The sequence below is a fragment of the Borostomias antarcticus genome (assembly GCF_949987555.1).
Source record: "Borostomias antarcticus genome assembly, chromosome: 11".
Classification (NCBI taxonomy): domain Eukaryota; kingdom Metazoa; phylum Chordata; class Actinopteri; order Stomiiformes; family Stomiidae; genus Borostomias; species Borostomias antarcticus.
In genome coordinates, this window is record NC_140244.1 from 6,658,488 (window position 1) to 6,675,987 (window position 17,500).

At 46.0% G+C, this 17,500-nt stretch overlaps 2 protein-coding genes across 2 annotated transcripts in view; one reads left to right on the plus strand and one right to left on the minus strand.

Annotated features, from left to right (window-relative positions):
* Positions 1–1,561: 1,561 nt before the first annotated feature.
* On the minus strand, positions 1,562–6,227 carry LOC311315168 (parapinopsin-like; the record flags this gene model as incomplete). The annotated part of the gene is given in 7 exon segments (XM_084445769.1): positions 1,562–1,687; positions 2,010–2,183; positions 2,186–2,254; positions 2,785–2,931; positions 2,933–3,025; positions 3,027–3,115; positions 5,996–6,227. Coding segments are annotated over 7 exon segments (930 nt in total).
* Positions 6,228–9,980: 3,753 nt separating this feature from the next.
* The window catches only part of cacna2d3 (calcium channel, voltage dependent, alpha2/delta subunit 3), a gene marked incomplete at both ends in the record, with an annotated part of 55,376 nt that continues 47,856 nt past the window's right edge, over positions 9,981–17,500 (plus strand). Inside the window, 3 exons of the mRNA XM_084445333.1 lie at positions 9,981–10,105; positions 11,099–11,180; positions 16,377–16,493. Coding sequence (XP_084301459.1) covers positions 9,981–10,105; positions 11,099–11,180; positions 16,377–16,493 — 324 coding nt within the window. The remainder of the gene's footprint in view (positions 10,106–11,098; positions 11,181–16,376; positions 16,494–17,500) is intronic.

Below are 17,500 nucleotides of genomic sequence, written 5' to 3' on the forward strand. Positions count from 1 at the left end.
TTTGGATTTGTGTCTCTGGTGGGGTACTTTAGCATTTAAGGAGGGTAAGCTGATCGTAGTACTGTACTTAGGGGGTACTTGGCGCACAGTAGTACTGTATTAATCGTAGGAAAATATGACAAGCCACATCACCAGAACTAACCCTAACCCTGACATAAATGTACCACAATATTAAATCACTACATATAAAATACTGGTGGTGGTGTCGACTCTTCAGGCACAGCCTGGGGATGGGTAGGTTACAGGGCCTATGGGATCTGTAGTTTATGAGTGTTTGATTTGTAGTTCATGAGTGCGTATTGTGCTCAAGGTCAGCCGAATACTGTGGTGAAGATGTAGGTTTTCCTCTTTGTGTGCACATTGAAAGGGCTCTTTGACTTGTTTGTGAGTGAACAATGTGTTCTGGTTCTTTTTGTTGATAAACTATCATGTGAAAAGGACCAATGTGTATTCCAGGCACATTGTTCTATTCGTAGCAATTACTGATAAAACTGAAGATATGCATTGTTTTGTAAAACACTTTTAAAGAGTTGTGTTAAACTAAAGATAAAAACCAACTGGCTTTTACCTCGTCAGGGATTCCTGAGAAAAAGAAAAGATCAAGTTATTAGGTTCATTCTATACCAATGGTATTTAAATATTAGCACATAGCTGTTTGTCTTTGCACAGGTAACTGTATAGTGCTTTTGTTTCTCATTTTTCTATACAGATTTTTGTGTATTAAGGTGAGACAATTTTGTACTTTTTTGTGACTGTGTGTATGGTTTAGTGAACTCTATATTTGTCATTTACACCTCACCTTACAATGCTGGGACTGAAAGAATAGGAAAAGAAAAAAATAAAGGGAACTTTTTCAAGGTGCACTGTTCCTCTGTTTGCAGGTACTGTATGAAAAGATGAATCCAATGGTAAAGAAGCAGTTCCCAGAGAAACCCCTGTTAATTTAGAAACGCCTGCTAACCTGAACATGTTGATTTACTTTCCATCATACTGCTATAATTATTATGATTGCGATTACTACTATTAATGTTCTTAAAGATGTATTAAGATAAAAGATATGTAAAATATGTACAAACGTATGGAAAGAACCATGATAATGTTCTCTACTTGAAAGTCTTGATATTGCTCTGTAATGTTTTTATTCAGTAAACATGATTTCTCTTAGTAGCAAATGCTTTATTATATATAACCCTCTAGGTTTTGTATGAATACATTTTTTGTATTTTTCCATTTTATTTTGGCCTTGAATTTATTTGAATCGATACTGATATTTTATTTTCTAACAATTATTACTGAATAAACTTAAACTGAAATTCAGTTCCTCAAGCATTTTATTGGACAAATTTTGGTTTGTATCCGTCAGGATGTTTCATATTTACTGTTTAGCCACAATACATTTCACAAATATAAAACAGGTAAACTCTGTTATTGTCTATAGAAAAAATCACATTCTAACCAGTTTCCACACAAACTACAAAATATTTGCTGTATTCAGGATGAGTTGACAAATGCAAAGAGGTGAAGGTAAACATCCACAGCAGTGGTACCAACAATGGCTGCTCTATGTAGATATTCCTAAGGTTGAGACTTTGTTGTTGACAGGCCCCAGCGAGGCCTCCAGCGTCTGGCTCTCTGACCCCTCATCCTCTGACCCCTCATCCTCTGTGGACCTCTGTATCCTCCTCTCCTGAACTGGAGAGGAGGATACAACATCGTTAACAAAACCAAGGCAACCCTCCTCACTAAGGTTCATCCACATACTGTAGCCTACAGTAAGAGGATCATACAGACGGGCACCACCATTGTTCACCACAAGAGGGCGATGGCGTTCTAAAAATCTTCATCATCCTGAAACGCTTCCACAATTACTTGTGTATCTAGTTTCAGGCCTTTATAAACTCTTCTCTATTTCACACAGTATCTTTTATTTATTTTATTCCTCGCGTATTAGTCTATAATGTTAAGTTAGTTATAATTTCTCTTTGAGAGATTCAGTGTTGATTTCACACCTGCTCGTTGAGGAGGATGTAGATGATTGGGTTGTAGGCGGTGCTGCTCTTGGCCAGGTAGACAGGTACGGTGTCCAGCAGGGGGCCGATGGCCACGCCCGGGCTGAGGACGGTCAGGAGAGCCAGGCTGGCATAGGGCAGCCAGCTGACCAGGAAGGCCTGGACCATCAGCACACCACCATGCGGGCCCTGCTGACCTCAGCCCTGGCTGCGACACCTCCGCTGATACGGCCCCGCCCTGACACCTGGAGGACAACCAGAGAAGAGCAGTACTGCACACATACACACACACATGCACACACACACATGCACACACGCACACACACACACACGCACATACAGACACCAGCACAGTACTGTACACACACACATGCACACACACACATGCACACACACACGCACACACACGCACATACACACACCAGCACAGTACTGTACACACACACACACACACACACACACCAGCACAGTACTGTACACACACACACACACACACGCACATACATACACCAGCACAGTACTGTGTAGACACACACACGCACACACACACACACACACCAGCACAGTACTGTACACACACACAGAGAACTCTCAGATTCACTTCTACTCTATTCTGAGGTCCAGCCTGCCAGACAGGCACCACACACACACGCACGCACGCACACACGCATGCACGGGTCAAACAAACAAGAATGCCTCAGACCACACAGGTGGTATTCCTCTGGGCGTCTCCCTACTTGGCTGAGCACCTGACGCGTGGCGGAGGAGGCCTCACCTGCCGTAGCGTCCACAGGAGCGTAGCGCAGGAGCCCACCATGACGGCGAAGGGGACGGCAAAGCAGAGGGCCAAGTAACACAGGACGTAGGAGACGTTCCCGGGCTCGCGGCCGCGCCAGTCGGGCGCGCACGAAGTCCCCACGCCCCTCCGGTTCGTACCGACCCCACCTGAACAGGGGCGGGGCGTTCCACACCAGCGACCACAACCAGGACAGGGCCACGCCCCAGGACGCGTGCTTGGGCCTGGAAGGTGAATCTTCCCAGAGGCCTGGACACCACGAACATCCTCTCGGCAGCGGTCAGCGCCACGGTGTGGAGGGTCGTGATACCTGCAGGTCAGCACACAGCACCTGGTCACGCACACCTTGTTACTCGAGTGGCATCCCAGATAGCAAGCGGATCTGGGCCATATACAGGCCAGATCTGGCCCTTGTGGCTTAGTTCCGGCCCATATATGGCCCAGAATCATTACACATCCGCTTGCTATCTGGGATGAGAGTCAAGACATATTGGGAGAGGACTGTGGGAAATGTGAAAAACGATGGGATTTGAACCCATGCCAACCAGCATTGTTGTGTGTTTGTGAAGAGGCTGTGTTGGGGCTGTTATGTTTGTCATGATGGAGGTTTTTTTTTCAGAATCAGAATCAGTTTATTGCCATTGTAGTTTTTCAACATACTAGGACTTTGCTTTCGGACGTAGTGCATAACATTGAGACAACATTGGACAGGGTTCCGGGACAAGACAGGACTAGTTGTTTATTGCCTTTATACTAACTTTTTCACTTAGGCCCCATCCACACGCACACAGATATTTATGAAAACATACTTTTTTCTCTGCGTTTTGGCCTCCCGTCCACACGTACACTGAGTTTTTGGTCACTGAAAACGGATCTTTTTGAGGACGCGAAGTTCTGTAAAGGCGATCTGTAAAAACTTGTGGGGAGGGGTAAAACTGAGTTTTCGGGTCTCCTTTGCGCGCTGTTCTCTATTGCGCCAGGAACAGTCTGAGCAGAACAATGGCGGCTATATACAGGACTCTTTATATTAGGTCCATGTTGCTAGGCTTGATTAATGCATTAGAAATCAACCTAGCTTTACTCCACCACCACACCGCTGAGAGGAGGCAAATAAATATACGGCGCAAATAGTTTTTATTCCAACTCTCTGTAATGTTGCCAGGTCCAAATTAGGACTGTGCTGGACCAGGCCCGGCTGAATCAAACCTTAAAGCCTTTTTAACTCCGTCCTTTTCCTTTCCTTTTCTTCCCTGGATGGTGGTATTTTCCAAAAATCTATTGGTGTGGACGATGTTTTTTATTTTATTTAAAAACCGGAGCGGCTGAAAATGCGTTTTTAGAAATATCCGTGTTCGTGTGGATGTGGCCTTAGTGTTCAGAAATGGTGTGGGAGATTTCGATTGAGTGGATGGCCTTGTGAGACTAATGTAATTCTGCCTAAAGATGTTTATTTGTATTTTTATTACAGGACCTGAGGGGGAGGGGTCTTTAATCAGCCACATGGTGACACACACATTACACACAGTGACACACACATTACACACAGTGACACACACATTACACACAGTGACACACACATTACACACAGAGACACACATATTACACACAGTGACACACACATTACACACAGTGACACACACATTACACACAGTGACACACACATTACACACAGTGACACACACATTACACACAGAGACACACACATTACACACAGTGACACACACATTACACACAGTGACACACACATTACACACAGTGACACACACATTACACACAGTGACACACATTACACACAGTGACACACACATTACACACAGTGACACACACATTACACACAGAGACACACACAGAGCACATGCAACTTCAGGAGTCGCCGGTGGAAATTGTCCCCTGCATTTCTCCCATCCCAGCCGTCCTCCTCCAGGGGCAGCCAGGAGCAGTGGGCAGGGTCATCAGTGGCGTCTGGGGACCAGGTCAAAGCGCTCAGTCCAGGTCCTGGTCAGGGACCGGACTGAAGAGCATCTGTTCTCCTGCATGTTTCTCATATTGTGTTCTTTTGGAAGGAACCCCTTGTGAACACGGAGAGAACATGCAAACTCTGCACAGAAAGGCCAGGAGACCTTCTTGCTGTGAGGCGACGATACCAGGTCGATACTGTCTTCTTTACATAACAGTTATATTAATTTCTCCTCAGGAATAACAGCTTCTTTTTTATTATTTTATCATGGCATTTCTGCTTTATTAGAGATAGAACAGTGGAAGGACAGACAGGAAAGGTGGGAGAGAGAGAGAGAGAGAGAGAGAGGGGAAGACATGCAGCAAAGGGCGTGGGCCGGATTCGAACCCACGTCGCTGCGGTAAGGACTAGCCTTTACACGGTAAGCACCCCAACCCATTGAGCCATAAATATTTATTCATTTATTTATAGCCTTTATTTAACCAGGTAAAAGCCCATTGAGACAATGGGTATCTTTTTTTACGGGCAATGGCAATGTAATAACCCAAGAGTATTTTCTAACATTCCTAATCAGAGAAAAGGAGAACTACATGAACGCAGAAACATACAATAGGCTTACTGCAAATCAAGTAAATTAAATAATTAGATCACCCATTTAAAAAAAAAAATCAGATTAGTTACCTTCCTTGATAGTATACTAAAGTTTATAGCACTATAGTCTATGTACAATGGGAAACTGTTGTCCGAGCATATGAATCAAACACAAAAATATAGCTGGATTATCTCTTAAAGTCGCACATAAACGGACGTTCGAGATCATCTAACTTCCGTAGTTTGACTAAAGCTATGAGGGTGGGACATATGTTTAGAGGAATTTGATTGGAACATTGACCAGTGGACGGGTTTTAAGAACTTTAGACAGATTCGATAGAAGTATAGCGTTGATTGACGGGTGGATGTCGTGAGATTATTGGCCTAAAATCTAAGGTACCTGTTGTCGTAATTGCACGTGACTTACCGCTTTCCAGGAAGTAAGAAATTATATACTTTGATATAAGATTACAACAAAAGTAGAATTTTGTAAAAAAAAAAAAATTACATACTGTACATCGTTGAATAGGTGAACACTATGACCAATTATGTGAACAGAAATGGGACAGAATGCTTTTTTCATTTCTGTGCGACTTTAAAGTTAAAGTTTCAGTAACGACAGTAAAAGTTTATTTCCCTCACCAGCCAGGGAGACGGTGAAGCCCTCGACCACGCAGCCCGTCCTGCCCGTGGACAAGCGCCCCGCGGCGTTGTTGACCACAGAGAGCACGCCTCCGATCAGCGCCGAGCCCGGGTGGGCCGCCGCCATGTTCACCAGCGCGTAGTTGAGCGGACGCCGCAGCCCTTTGTTGACAAGCGACACGATGATCACCGTGGCGTTCAGGACAATGGCGGGCCCCGTGAACAGCGCCATGACAACGGCTAGTGCCATAAATCCGGCACGGGGTAGAATCTCCTCGCCGTCAGGAGCCGTGAGGTCAGCTGAGGCGTTGAGTATGGAGGTTGAGGCAGGGGGATACATGAGTGATGGGGTCAGGACACACAGACACACACACACACACACACACACACTGGGAAAGAGAATATCGGTCCCAGAGCCACACAGCTGCTCTCTAGGGGATAACGTATGGCTGAGCTTAGGTGACCTTAGTCTGGTCGTAAGTCCTTCAGATCCACACTATACAAAAAGTAATTTCTAATGCAGGTGATGATCCTTGACCCCCGACCCCCCCCCCCCCCCCCCCCCCCCCCCCAGCCTCAATCCCCTACCCCCACCTCACCCCGGACGGCTGAGGAGTACTACGATTCCTAAGTGACCTCATATGTTCAGTACGTGCAAGTCAGGTTACAGGATGACCGGGACTTTTAGCCCCACTTACATCTAAATACTGTAGGTGTGTCTCAGGGAAATGGTCAACAGAATTACAGGATAGTAATCTCTCTCTCTCTCTCTCTCTCTCTCTCTCTCTCTCTCCCTCTCTCTCTCTCTCTCTCTCTCTCCCTCCCTCTCTCTCTCTCTCTCTCTCCCTGCTGATGTCCAGTCTCCCTGAAGCAGACACCATGCTGACGCTGTCACATAATGCCTTTTAGACACTGTTCAGGTGTTTTGTTGAGGCAGTCGTCAGTATAAAAAAATGACAGTGCGCCTTTAAAGACAGTGTAGTAATATTTACCTAGTGCAATATTTAAATAGTGCACAGCTGTCGGTTCATTACAGTAATCATTTCAGAAGATCTAGATTCATAATCACCATTTAATGACTGTAGGGATATGATCATCTTTGACTCATTTGAATGAATGGAAAATGACTAATTTGAATGCAAGACTTGGCTTTCTATTTCTCCCCAAACAAGATTTCTAATTCGGATCGAGTCCCACTCCCTTCCCTTGTACTTGGTGTTTGCCTTCATGACAACGGTTCGGTTTTATCCAAAACGATTTACAAAGAAGGCCCCATTCACTCGTTCACATACCAATGGCGGCAGCTGCCATGCAAGGTGCTAGCCTGCTCATTGGGAGCAATTCGGGGTTCAGTGTCTTTGCCCAAGGCACTTCAACGTGTGGACAGGAGGAGCCGGGAGTCGCAGCGCCGACCCTACGATCATCGGACGACCCCGCTCTACCTCCTGAGCCACAGACGCCCCCTCATTGATCATCACCTGAGCTCTGGGGGCAAAGCTGCTTATCTAAGCCCCCTTTCTGTTTCCCTAGGCAGCTCTGAGAGATAAAACTGGAGACGAATGCTCGTTCCGTCACTGGGGGACTATGGGACTGTAATTTCAAAGTAGAATGTCTGTGTGTGTGTGTGTGTGTGTGTGTGTGTGTGTGTGTGTGTGTGTGTGTGTGTGTGTGTGTGTGTGTGTGTTTTTGCATGCGTGTGTACAGTATGTGTGTGTGTTTGGGGGGTGGGGTTACTGTATGTGTTTGCTGGCTAAAGGAGAGATCAGAGAAAGGCCTTGAGAAACCAGATATTTCAGGTAGTCTATAAAGCAGCTGCCGGTTGATCTGTGTAAGCTCTGGGTGTTAGTAACCAGAGAGCAGACATCGGCCATGTGACCTTTATGTGACCTTCTAAGAGGATTATGTTTCATTAAGTCAAGACAGAGATTACTTCTGTTTGGGTCCTGGCTTTAAGTGGCGCCAGGATGAATCTTCCTCTGATTAAAATGAAGAGGCATCCAATACCTAGACTTGTCTACTTTTTCAAAGTGCCAAATCAGGGCTCTGTGTGAACATTATTGTGTGGTGGGCATATAATCTGTTGTGGGTGCAGAGAAAAATGTCTTGGAAAAACGTGCAACCAGCTGCACAAAGCATTCCTTTTTCGCAGACAAAATCTCTCAAATCAGCACCCTGGACAGCTCCTGCCGACTGCGACAGAGGACCGAGGTAGACAGGACCGTGGCCAGCACCATGGAGAGGGCCCAACTGCAAGGTTTTCAAACGTAGCTCCATCTTAATGACTAAAGACAATTCCTGTAGACCCGTGGGCACTGTAGGCCTACTTGAAAGGTCAAAAGGTGTAAATTAAATCACTTCTACACTACTGTCTAAAAAGTTCAACGGTCTAGACATGTGTTCTGCCGTTGCCAATACAAGCCTCTTGGAGATAGACGATATCTCTTACACTATATATCTTACACTAAATGTGTAGGAATCAAGATTCGTAGTTAAGTCTAAGCCCAGCTTTTATTTGCAGTCAATAGTTAATTAAAGTATCCTCCACGCGCCAAATGCGATTGGGGCCCGGAACGAGCGGACAGCGCGTGGCGGGACCGCGGTAATGGTTGATACTGTCCATCACCGCGCGCCTTATCGGCACGTTCCAGCTTAGAAGAGGCTCCTCGCGCCTTTGATATACGATGTAATTACTAAGCTAATAATGGCTTCGCGCCCAAACGCCGCGCGTGTGGCGGGGAGATCCATCAGCCCGTTGGCCGCCCTGACATCATTATCACGGGCTAATCAGCGTTTAGTAAAGGGGGAGAAACGGACCGAGGAGGACGGGGAGAGTTCGGAGAGGAGAGGTCTGTCTTAAATCAAAAAACATAGCGAAAGACAAACTTCTAGCACTTAATAGCCTGCAATTGGACATTGTGAAAACGGGTGTGCGTGGTTTAACACTGGCTGAAAGAACGAACGTGTTTTAGTGGTGGTCTTCCATCGTCTTCCTGCAGTCTCGGTCCAGTCTCGTGGGATAGCGTCTCATCCGGATGCTTATTCTGGTGTTGAATCCGCCCGGCGCAGAGCGGGCGGTGCGGCAGCATCCACAGCTAGAAGCAGGTCAATGCTATTTTCAGTCATCTGGAAGTCTGCTGCGAAAATAATGAAGGAGTAGTGGGCTCACTCTCGGAGAAGAATGCCGCTTTTGCCGAGATTTGCAAAGCAAACGATAATTGTATAGGCTACTACACATCACCAGTGGTGTCTTTCTGGGCTCGAGCGCGCGGTCAGCCATCCGTCCCGCGCGCTGCCACGAGTAAACTCGTAATCATGCGGGTGCATGGGCACGCGCTCGAGTGAAAGTTTCATATCTTCCGCCTTGCCCTTTTGCTCATTTTTAGGAGATTAGATAAAACACGTACCACACGTGTAATTTCAATCCGCACACTGGTGTTTCTCCCTGCAGGCGACGTTGTCCCTCCACGCTCTGATTATAGCCGAGACTCTGTTTCGAGGTGTGGGACTGAAGGTTCGGCTATAAGATTAAATTAGGAAATTATTTGTGAAACAATCTTTCTGTCTATCGTGTGAAATGAAATTAAAAACAGTACCTGCATTACAGGCAAGCCTACTATCTGACATGGAGACTTGAAGTGGTGAGCTCCCTCTATCTCTCTCTCCATCATCCTCTCTCTCCTTCCCCCTCACTCCCCCCCCCCCCCCCCCCCCCCCCCCCCCACTCTCTCTCTGCCCTCTGGTGACGTGGGGACCAGTGCCGATGTTCACAGGTCGTCCCTCGCTTCCAGCGCGCAGGTCGCAGTGACAACTGACCCCTTGGACGGGGGGACCGGGGGAGGGGAGACAGCGCGAGTATGTTCTGGCAGTAAACGGCTGCTATTGCGCGGAGAGCGTTTTGGGGGGACTTCAGAGGGAAGCTCGCGCGATTGGCGAGTGTTTTTTTTTGGACCGGGATCCGCTCCGTCTCGAGACAGACCTCCCGAAGATGCTGTGGAGCTGGAGGATCCTATTTGCGCACGTGTGCTGCGCCAGCTTCCTGCTGTTCTGGCTGATGCTGGGCGCCACCGTGCTGGACGCGGCGGGCTCGCGACAAGGGATCCCTCTGTCCGTGTGAGTGGGACGTGATATGCGATTAAAAAATAATGTGGAAAAAAATAGCCTACAAAATAGACTATGATCATATTGTTTATTATTTAGGGATTCGTATCTGCTGTTACATCAGTAGGCTGCTGCATTTAAATTAGGTCGGAAACCACATTTAAAGGGGTCAAATTGAGGGGGGAAATCGTAGATGAAGTTTGAAAAATGACTACTCAACACCTAGGCTATACAATGCGATCTGCTAATTTCAAATGTAATAGATCCTATCTGGATCTTGGATCAACAATATTTTAGCCGGATAAGCCTTCGACCTCCTAAAGTTTATGAAAGCGGAAAAACTATCTTAGTATAAAACCCAGAACCTATATTATGCACATGGTGTTACCAGATAGCTATATTATATATTTTCGTTAAAACTATTCAATGATGAATATTACGGTAGCCTACAGTACATCTTGTGTAGCTAAGAAACCAATGGTTAGCATACTTTATAAAAACAACAATATGACTGATTTTATATTTTGGTTTTGTGGATTTATGGCACTCGATATTGCAAAGCATCAAAATGCTGTTTGCTCAACATCGTAGCCTGCATTTCTCTGTAACGAGATGCTACAGTAGATTTTGGAGAAGAAGAAAAAAAGAAAGAAATAGTGTAAAACTTGTTGCAAATCTTTACAGCCGTTACAGGCACCACATAGCCCATAATTATAGTATTTTAAATGAATATATTCAAGTGTTGGCTAGGTCAGAAATTGAACAAACTGATATTGCATTTTTAGCATGAAAATATGGTTTTATGATCAGACATCTTTTGGGTTCATAATGATGTTGAAGTCTTTGACATAAGAACCCTGAATGATTTCAACAGGCAGACAAATGAGTGGAATCTCTCTTATCTCTAATACTGATGCCCTTTGTTGAAGCGCTGTCAGATGTGTTTTTGTTCCAATACTGTTAGATGTGTCTTATTGTTCCAATAGCTGTGTTTCTATGTTCCAGGGTCAAGCTCTGGGCATCAGCTTTTGGTGGCGAGATTAAATCCATCTCTGCAAAGTACTCTGGCTCCCAGCTTCTACAGAAGGTATCCCTGTCACACACACACACACCCACACACACACACACACACACACACACACACACACACACACACACACACACACACACACACACACACACACACACACACACACACACACACACACACACACACAGAGCTGCTCCAGATGGGTTACCTTTCTCTCCTCATTCCTCCTCACACACCTTTCCACACTCACTGTCTCATACCATCAGTCTCTCTCTCTCTCTCTCTCTCTCTCTCTCTCTCTCTCTCTCTCTCTCTCTCTCTCACACACACACACACACACACACACAATGGTTGCTGGAACTTTTGTGTCTCAGCTGAATACTTATGCGTTGTGTCAAAGACTCAGGTGTGTGGATCAGATGCTCAGCTGTGTGTGTGTGTGTGTGTGTGCACACGCGTGTGTTTGCGTGTGTATGTGTGTTTGTGTGTGTATGTGTGTTTGTGTGTGTGTTTGTGTGTGTACTGTACAGTGTGTGTGTGTGTGTACTGTACAGTATGTGTGTGTATGTACTGTATGTGTGTGTGTGTTTGCATGTGTGTCTGTGTGTTTGTGTGTGTGTTTTTGTGTGTGTCTGTGAGTGAATATGTGTATGAGAGTGTGTGTGTGTATGTGTGTTTGTGTGTGTACTGTAAAGTGTGTGTGTGTGTGTACTGTACAGTATGTGTGTGTGTATGTACTGTATGTGTGTGTGTGTTTGCATGTGTGTGTGTGTCTGTGTGTGTGTGTGTGTGTGTGTGTTTGTGTGTGTGTGTACTGTGTGTGTGTGTGTGTGTGTGTGTGTGTGTGTGTGTGTGTGTGTGTGTGTGTGTGTGTGTGTGACACAGCCCATTAACCCCAGCACTGTTTCCGCTCTCATCTCATCTCAGTTAACTCTCTGGAGTCAAGAGCTTCAGCCTGGGGAAACGAACACGACAAGGAGACAAATTGAATAAGAGTGTGTGTGTGTATGTTATGGGGGGGGGGACACAGGGTGATAGAGAGAGAGAGAGAGGGGGGGGGGGGATGAGAGAAAGAGAGAAAAAAGAGGTTTAGAGGAGATTTTTGATGTCCAGAATAAGTTGACCACATGGTGGCAGAAGTGGGTTTACCAAGGTGACGCTGTAGGATCCCTATTAACGTTCATCAGTACCATCTGTGGGGCCGGTGCATCTTACCTGGTGGATATTAGCTGTATGTGGTGTAAGTGTACTCATGCTGCAGGACTATGCGCCTGTATGTGGGCTGGTGCCGGCTCTCTCCTCAGTACCAGCAGTGCTCACTGACTGCAGTGCTAGTAGAGCCACACTGTTCCCTTCTGCTCTGTCAACGTGCTGCTCGTCGATTGAAAACTGAATTTGAAATTGAAATTGAATTGAATTTGAGATTGAAATTTACTGAAAAAATATTTGTTGCCTAGACCGATTTGAATGGCCTGTATTGAAATGAATTGTACTGGAAATCAGGGATAATCTGAGCAGAAGAGAAGCTGGTGTGCTACAGTAGGTTTACATATACAGTATACAGTGAGGGCATGTGTGCTGTAGGTGGTATGCAGTACAGTGTGTGTGTGTGTGTGTGTGTGTGTGCGTGTGTGTGCGTGTGTGTGTGCGCGCGCGCTGTTTAGGTGGTGTGTTAGGTTATTATCTATACAGTGGGTGTGTGTGTGTGCTATAGGTGGTGTGTTAAGTTATTATATATACAGTGAGTGTGTGTGCTATAGGTGGTGTGTTAAGTTATTATATATACAGTGAGTGTGTGTGCTGTAGGTGGTGTGTTAGGTTATTATATATACAGTGAGTGTGTGTGTGCTATAGGTGGTGTGTTAGGTTATTATATATACAGTGAGTGTGTGTGCTATAGGTGGTGTGTTAAGTTATTATATATACAGTGAGTGTGTGTGCTGTAGGTGGTGTGTTAGGTTATTATATATACAGTGAGTGTGTGTGTGCTATAGGTGGTGTGTTAGGTTATTATATATACAGTGAGTGTGTGTGCTGTAGGTGGTGTGTTAGGTTATTATATATACAGTGAGTGTGTGTGCTGTAGGTGGTGTGTTAGGTTATTTTATATACAGTGAGTGTGTGTGTGCTGTTTAGGTGTTGTGTTAGGTTATTATCTATACAGTGGGTGTGTGTGTGTGCTATAGGTGGTGTGTTAAGTTATTATATATACAGTGAGTGTGTTCTGTTTAGGTGGTGTGTTAGGTTATTATATATACAGTGAGTGTGTGTGCTCTTTAGGTAGTGTGTTAGGTTACTATACTGTATATATACAGTGAGTGTGTGTGCTGTAGGTGGTGTTAATGGTAAACGGTAAATGGGCCGCACTTATCACATACATTCACACCAATGGCGGCTGCTGCCATGCCAGGTGCTAGCCTGTTTGTGTGTCTTGCTCAAGCATACTTCCACATGGGACCAGGAGGAGCCGGGATTCGAACCGCCAACAACTGCTGAATGACGCGCTCTACCTCCTGAGCTACAGCTGCCCCCTGTTAGGTGTATTGTATATACTGTACAGTGAGTGAGTGAGTGAGTGTGTGTGTGTGTGTGTGTGTGCGTGCGTGCACTGTAGGGTGTGTTACATGTATTATATATACAGTGTATAGAGTATAGAGTGTGTGTTTGTGTGAGTGTGTTTGTGTGTGTTGGGGTGTATGTGTGTGTGTGTGTGTGTGTGTGTGCGTATGTGTGTGTGTGTGTGTGTGTGTGTTTGTGTGTTTGTGTGTAGATGGTGTGTTCTGCCACTGTAAGTGTACAGTATACCCACCAGTGACGAATGATGATGAATGGGCAGATAAATATCCTCATCCAGCACAATTCATCAGCCTCTCACTGTGTGCATGTATGTGTGTGTGTGAGAGAGAGAGAGAGAGGGGGAGAGAGAGAGAGAGGGAGAGAGAGAGGGAGAGAGAGCGAGAGAGAGAGAGGGAGGAGAGAGAGAGGGAGAGAGAGAGAGAGAGAGAGAGAGAGAGAGAGAGTGAAAGAGAGACAGAGAGAGAGAGAGAGAGATAGAGAGGGAGAGAGAGAGAGAGGGAGAGAGAGAGAGAGAGAGTGAGAGAGAGAGAGGGAGAGAGAGAGAGAGCGAGGGAGAGAGAGGGAGAGAGAGAGAGAGAGAGAGAGAGGGAGAGAGCGAGAGCAAGAGAGAGAGAGAGAGAGAGAGAGAGAGAGAGAGAGAGAGAGATAAGGAGGCCCTCAGCTTAGCTCTGATCTGGTGCAATACTCCCCATTAACTCTGCTAACACTGCACACTCTGCTGCACCGGCCAAACACCCCACAGCTGCTATGCATGCCGTTGTGTGCGTGTGTGTGTGTTTTGTGTATGTGTTCGCATGTGCACGCGTGTACAGTATGTGTGCATGTGTGTAGGTGCGCGTGTGCATGTGTCTGTGCGTGTGTGTGTGTGCATGTGTACATGTTTGTGTGTGCGTGTGTGTGTGCGTGCATGGGTGTGTGTGCGCGTGTGTGTGCGTGTGTGTGTACATGTGTGTGTGTGTGCGTGTGTGTGTGTGCGTGTGTGTGTGCGTGTGTGCACGTGTATTTATACAGTTACCGGCTTGTCCGTACCTCCATCCCCTGTCGTCTCACTAACGTACCCGGCCGTATTCCCGAGAAACACCTTTTCAGCACGTGTTTGATTTTGCGGAGTAAGCACCCCCGCACTCACGGAGGTGTGACGGAGGAGCGCCTCTCCGCCCGGGGAACCAGCGAGGCGGAGAAACCCAGGCTGCTGGCTGGGGGGGAAGGGGGGGGGAGGAGGTCATTAAAGACTGGTCATTAGATGTTTCATGGTGGATTAGCTGAGTTCTTGAGGTGGGGGGGGGGCGGGGGGGTGAATGAGTCTCCACGGCGACCGGCTGGCTCCTCCCAGGTCCAGTCTAGCGGTTCAGCCCTGGATCACTCATTACTTTAATCAATAGTCCTGATCAGAGCGTGATGGGAGATTGGGTTTATAGCCTCCCCCGCCTGATAACTGGGGTGGTGAGAGGGAGGGGGGTGGGAGGACGGGCGTGAAATGAACTGTTCCGCTCCACCACTGCTCACACTCTTCCTCTCACTAGGTAATTTGTCGCCTCGTGTACCGGGATTTGTGTTCTGTGTGCTGATCGAGTGTGTGTGTGTGTGCGCATGTGTTTGTGTGTGTGCTGAGGAGGGGGGGATGGGGGGCGGGGGGTAAGACACAGAGAGAGAGACAGAGACAGAGAGAAAAAGAGACGTGTGTTTAAAAGAGAAGTGTGTGTTTTTAATAACATGTTTGTGATGTGGGATAGGGTTGAGAGATTTAAAGGCTCGCGTTGTTTGTCTTTGTTGTGTTAGCTGGTGGGTGGGGGCTTTGTTTTGTTGGGCTTTGTTCTGTCCCGATGCAGGTGCAGTGTATCCAGCAGAATCAGCATTATGTGAAGTGTAGTTCATTATCCAAAACCGTCCGAGCGTGACACGTTATTACCATTCTCACGAGCGTCGACTCCATTTCAATTACCCTCCAACCGTGCGTGGCCCTCAGACTCAGCCCCGCCCCCAACTCCCTGCCCACCCGGTCCCGCCAATCAGAGAGAGAGAGACGCAGCTAGTCAGCCAATTACGGAGGCGAGATACAGCGTATCAATCATTGGCTGTAAGAGGATGAGTCTTATCAGCCAATCATCGGAGAATGGCTGCTGCTTGTCAGACGGTCTCCGAGACGTTGCCAAGGCTTGTTGAACTCTGTGAGGGTTCGCGTGCTGGGATATGAGAAGTGCTGTCAGTTCTTCTTCGTGGAAAAGCGTGTGAGGAGATACCACACGGGCCTCTCTCACAGTCTGTAGGCCTACAGTAGAGTTAACCCTCGTGGTTTCTTAAACCACACAGATCTAATTGAGTGCAGGTTTAAAACCCAAAACATCACTCCAGACCACTCACGCACAAATCCAAGTGATATTGATTTCCAAAAAGAGTCAGATGTTTTTTTTAAACACGCATACAGTCCCCCACGCACACTAGCGAGGCTTAAATGGTTTTATTAATACGCTTTTAATTATCATGATCATGATGTGCCTGGCAGCAGAAAATGTAGGCCTATCTGTTTAATTGTATGTCCCCCAAGGTCTGGAAAATGAATTATCCTATATTCCGAGTTAAGAGGTTTGATATCAGTAGGCTAGGTATCAAAAGAGAATGGGCTCAAATATATAGCCTACGCACATTTAGCTCTTTATTTTTTTTTTCCATTCCCAGAAATACAAGGAATTTGAGAAGTCTGTTAGGGTTGAAGAAATTGATGGCGTGAGACTGGTGAAAAACTTGGCGAAGAAGATGGAGGAAATGTTCCGGAGAAAGGCGGAGGCCACGCGGGTGAGTCTCCTCGTTTTATCTGCCATGACGTCCTTTTTAAATTGATGACGCATAAAGCAAGTGTTTTTCCCCATAGGCCTATCAAGGTATTGCCAAACTAAAATAGAGGGCTCAAGGAGGCTAGTGAAATATAGGATGGAAAACATGACAATTACTTTGGACCTATTTAATGTGCCTGTTTAGGCTATATAATTATCAACAATGTGCCTATTATTATCACTGTACATATAGACTACCAATATATAGGCCTAGCAAAAGTATGATATTTTATAGCCTAAGTCTTTTAGAAATCATTAACATTTCTCCTCTGAAAGCTTTAGAGTTAATGGTATTGTGGGGCCTGTATTGCTATTCAGGTGTGAAGTTTGTCGCGGGTGGTAATTAGGCTACAGAATGGGTGTCATGCATTTTATGTGGCGGGTGCCCCCAGGCCTACATTCTTTAAGCGCATACTTTTCTATGATCCCGTCCGTCGTCCGTGGTGGCTTTCTCCCCGGTAAGATAAGCCCGTGATATATGTAGGTGGAACCGAAGCGGAGCCTATTTAATTGTTACTCTGGGAGAATGGAGCGGTTTGATAGCGTTTATCTGCGCCGGCCAGATCTGCGGAGCCGAGCTGTAATTCTACAGAATATTACGGTGCCAGTGTGCGGATTGCTTTGCTCGAGCCTGGTAGCCGACAAAAGCGATTGTGTCCTATATCAAAAAATTGAATTGAGGAATATTCCCCCCAAAATTGATTTATTTTATTTAGGCTAATGCATTGCTATATGTCAAAATAACATATTTTGGATTCGTTTTGTCAAAATAACATGATTATTATATATGGCCTAGATCAAAAGGAAAATGTTTCCGGTTATTGGACATTGGCCCACAGGCTGTAGGCTACAGTTACAAAAAAATATGACAGCAATGAATTGGCTTTAGCCTAACGTTACATGAAATGACAGAACACTTTGTGGAAAATACATAGAATACCATTACTCTACACTAGCCAGATGTTGTCT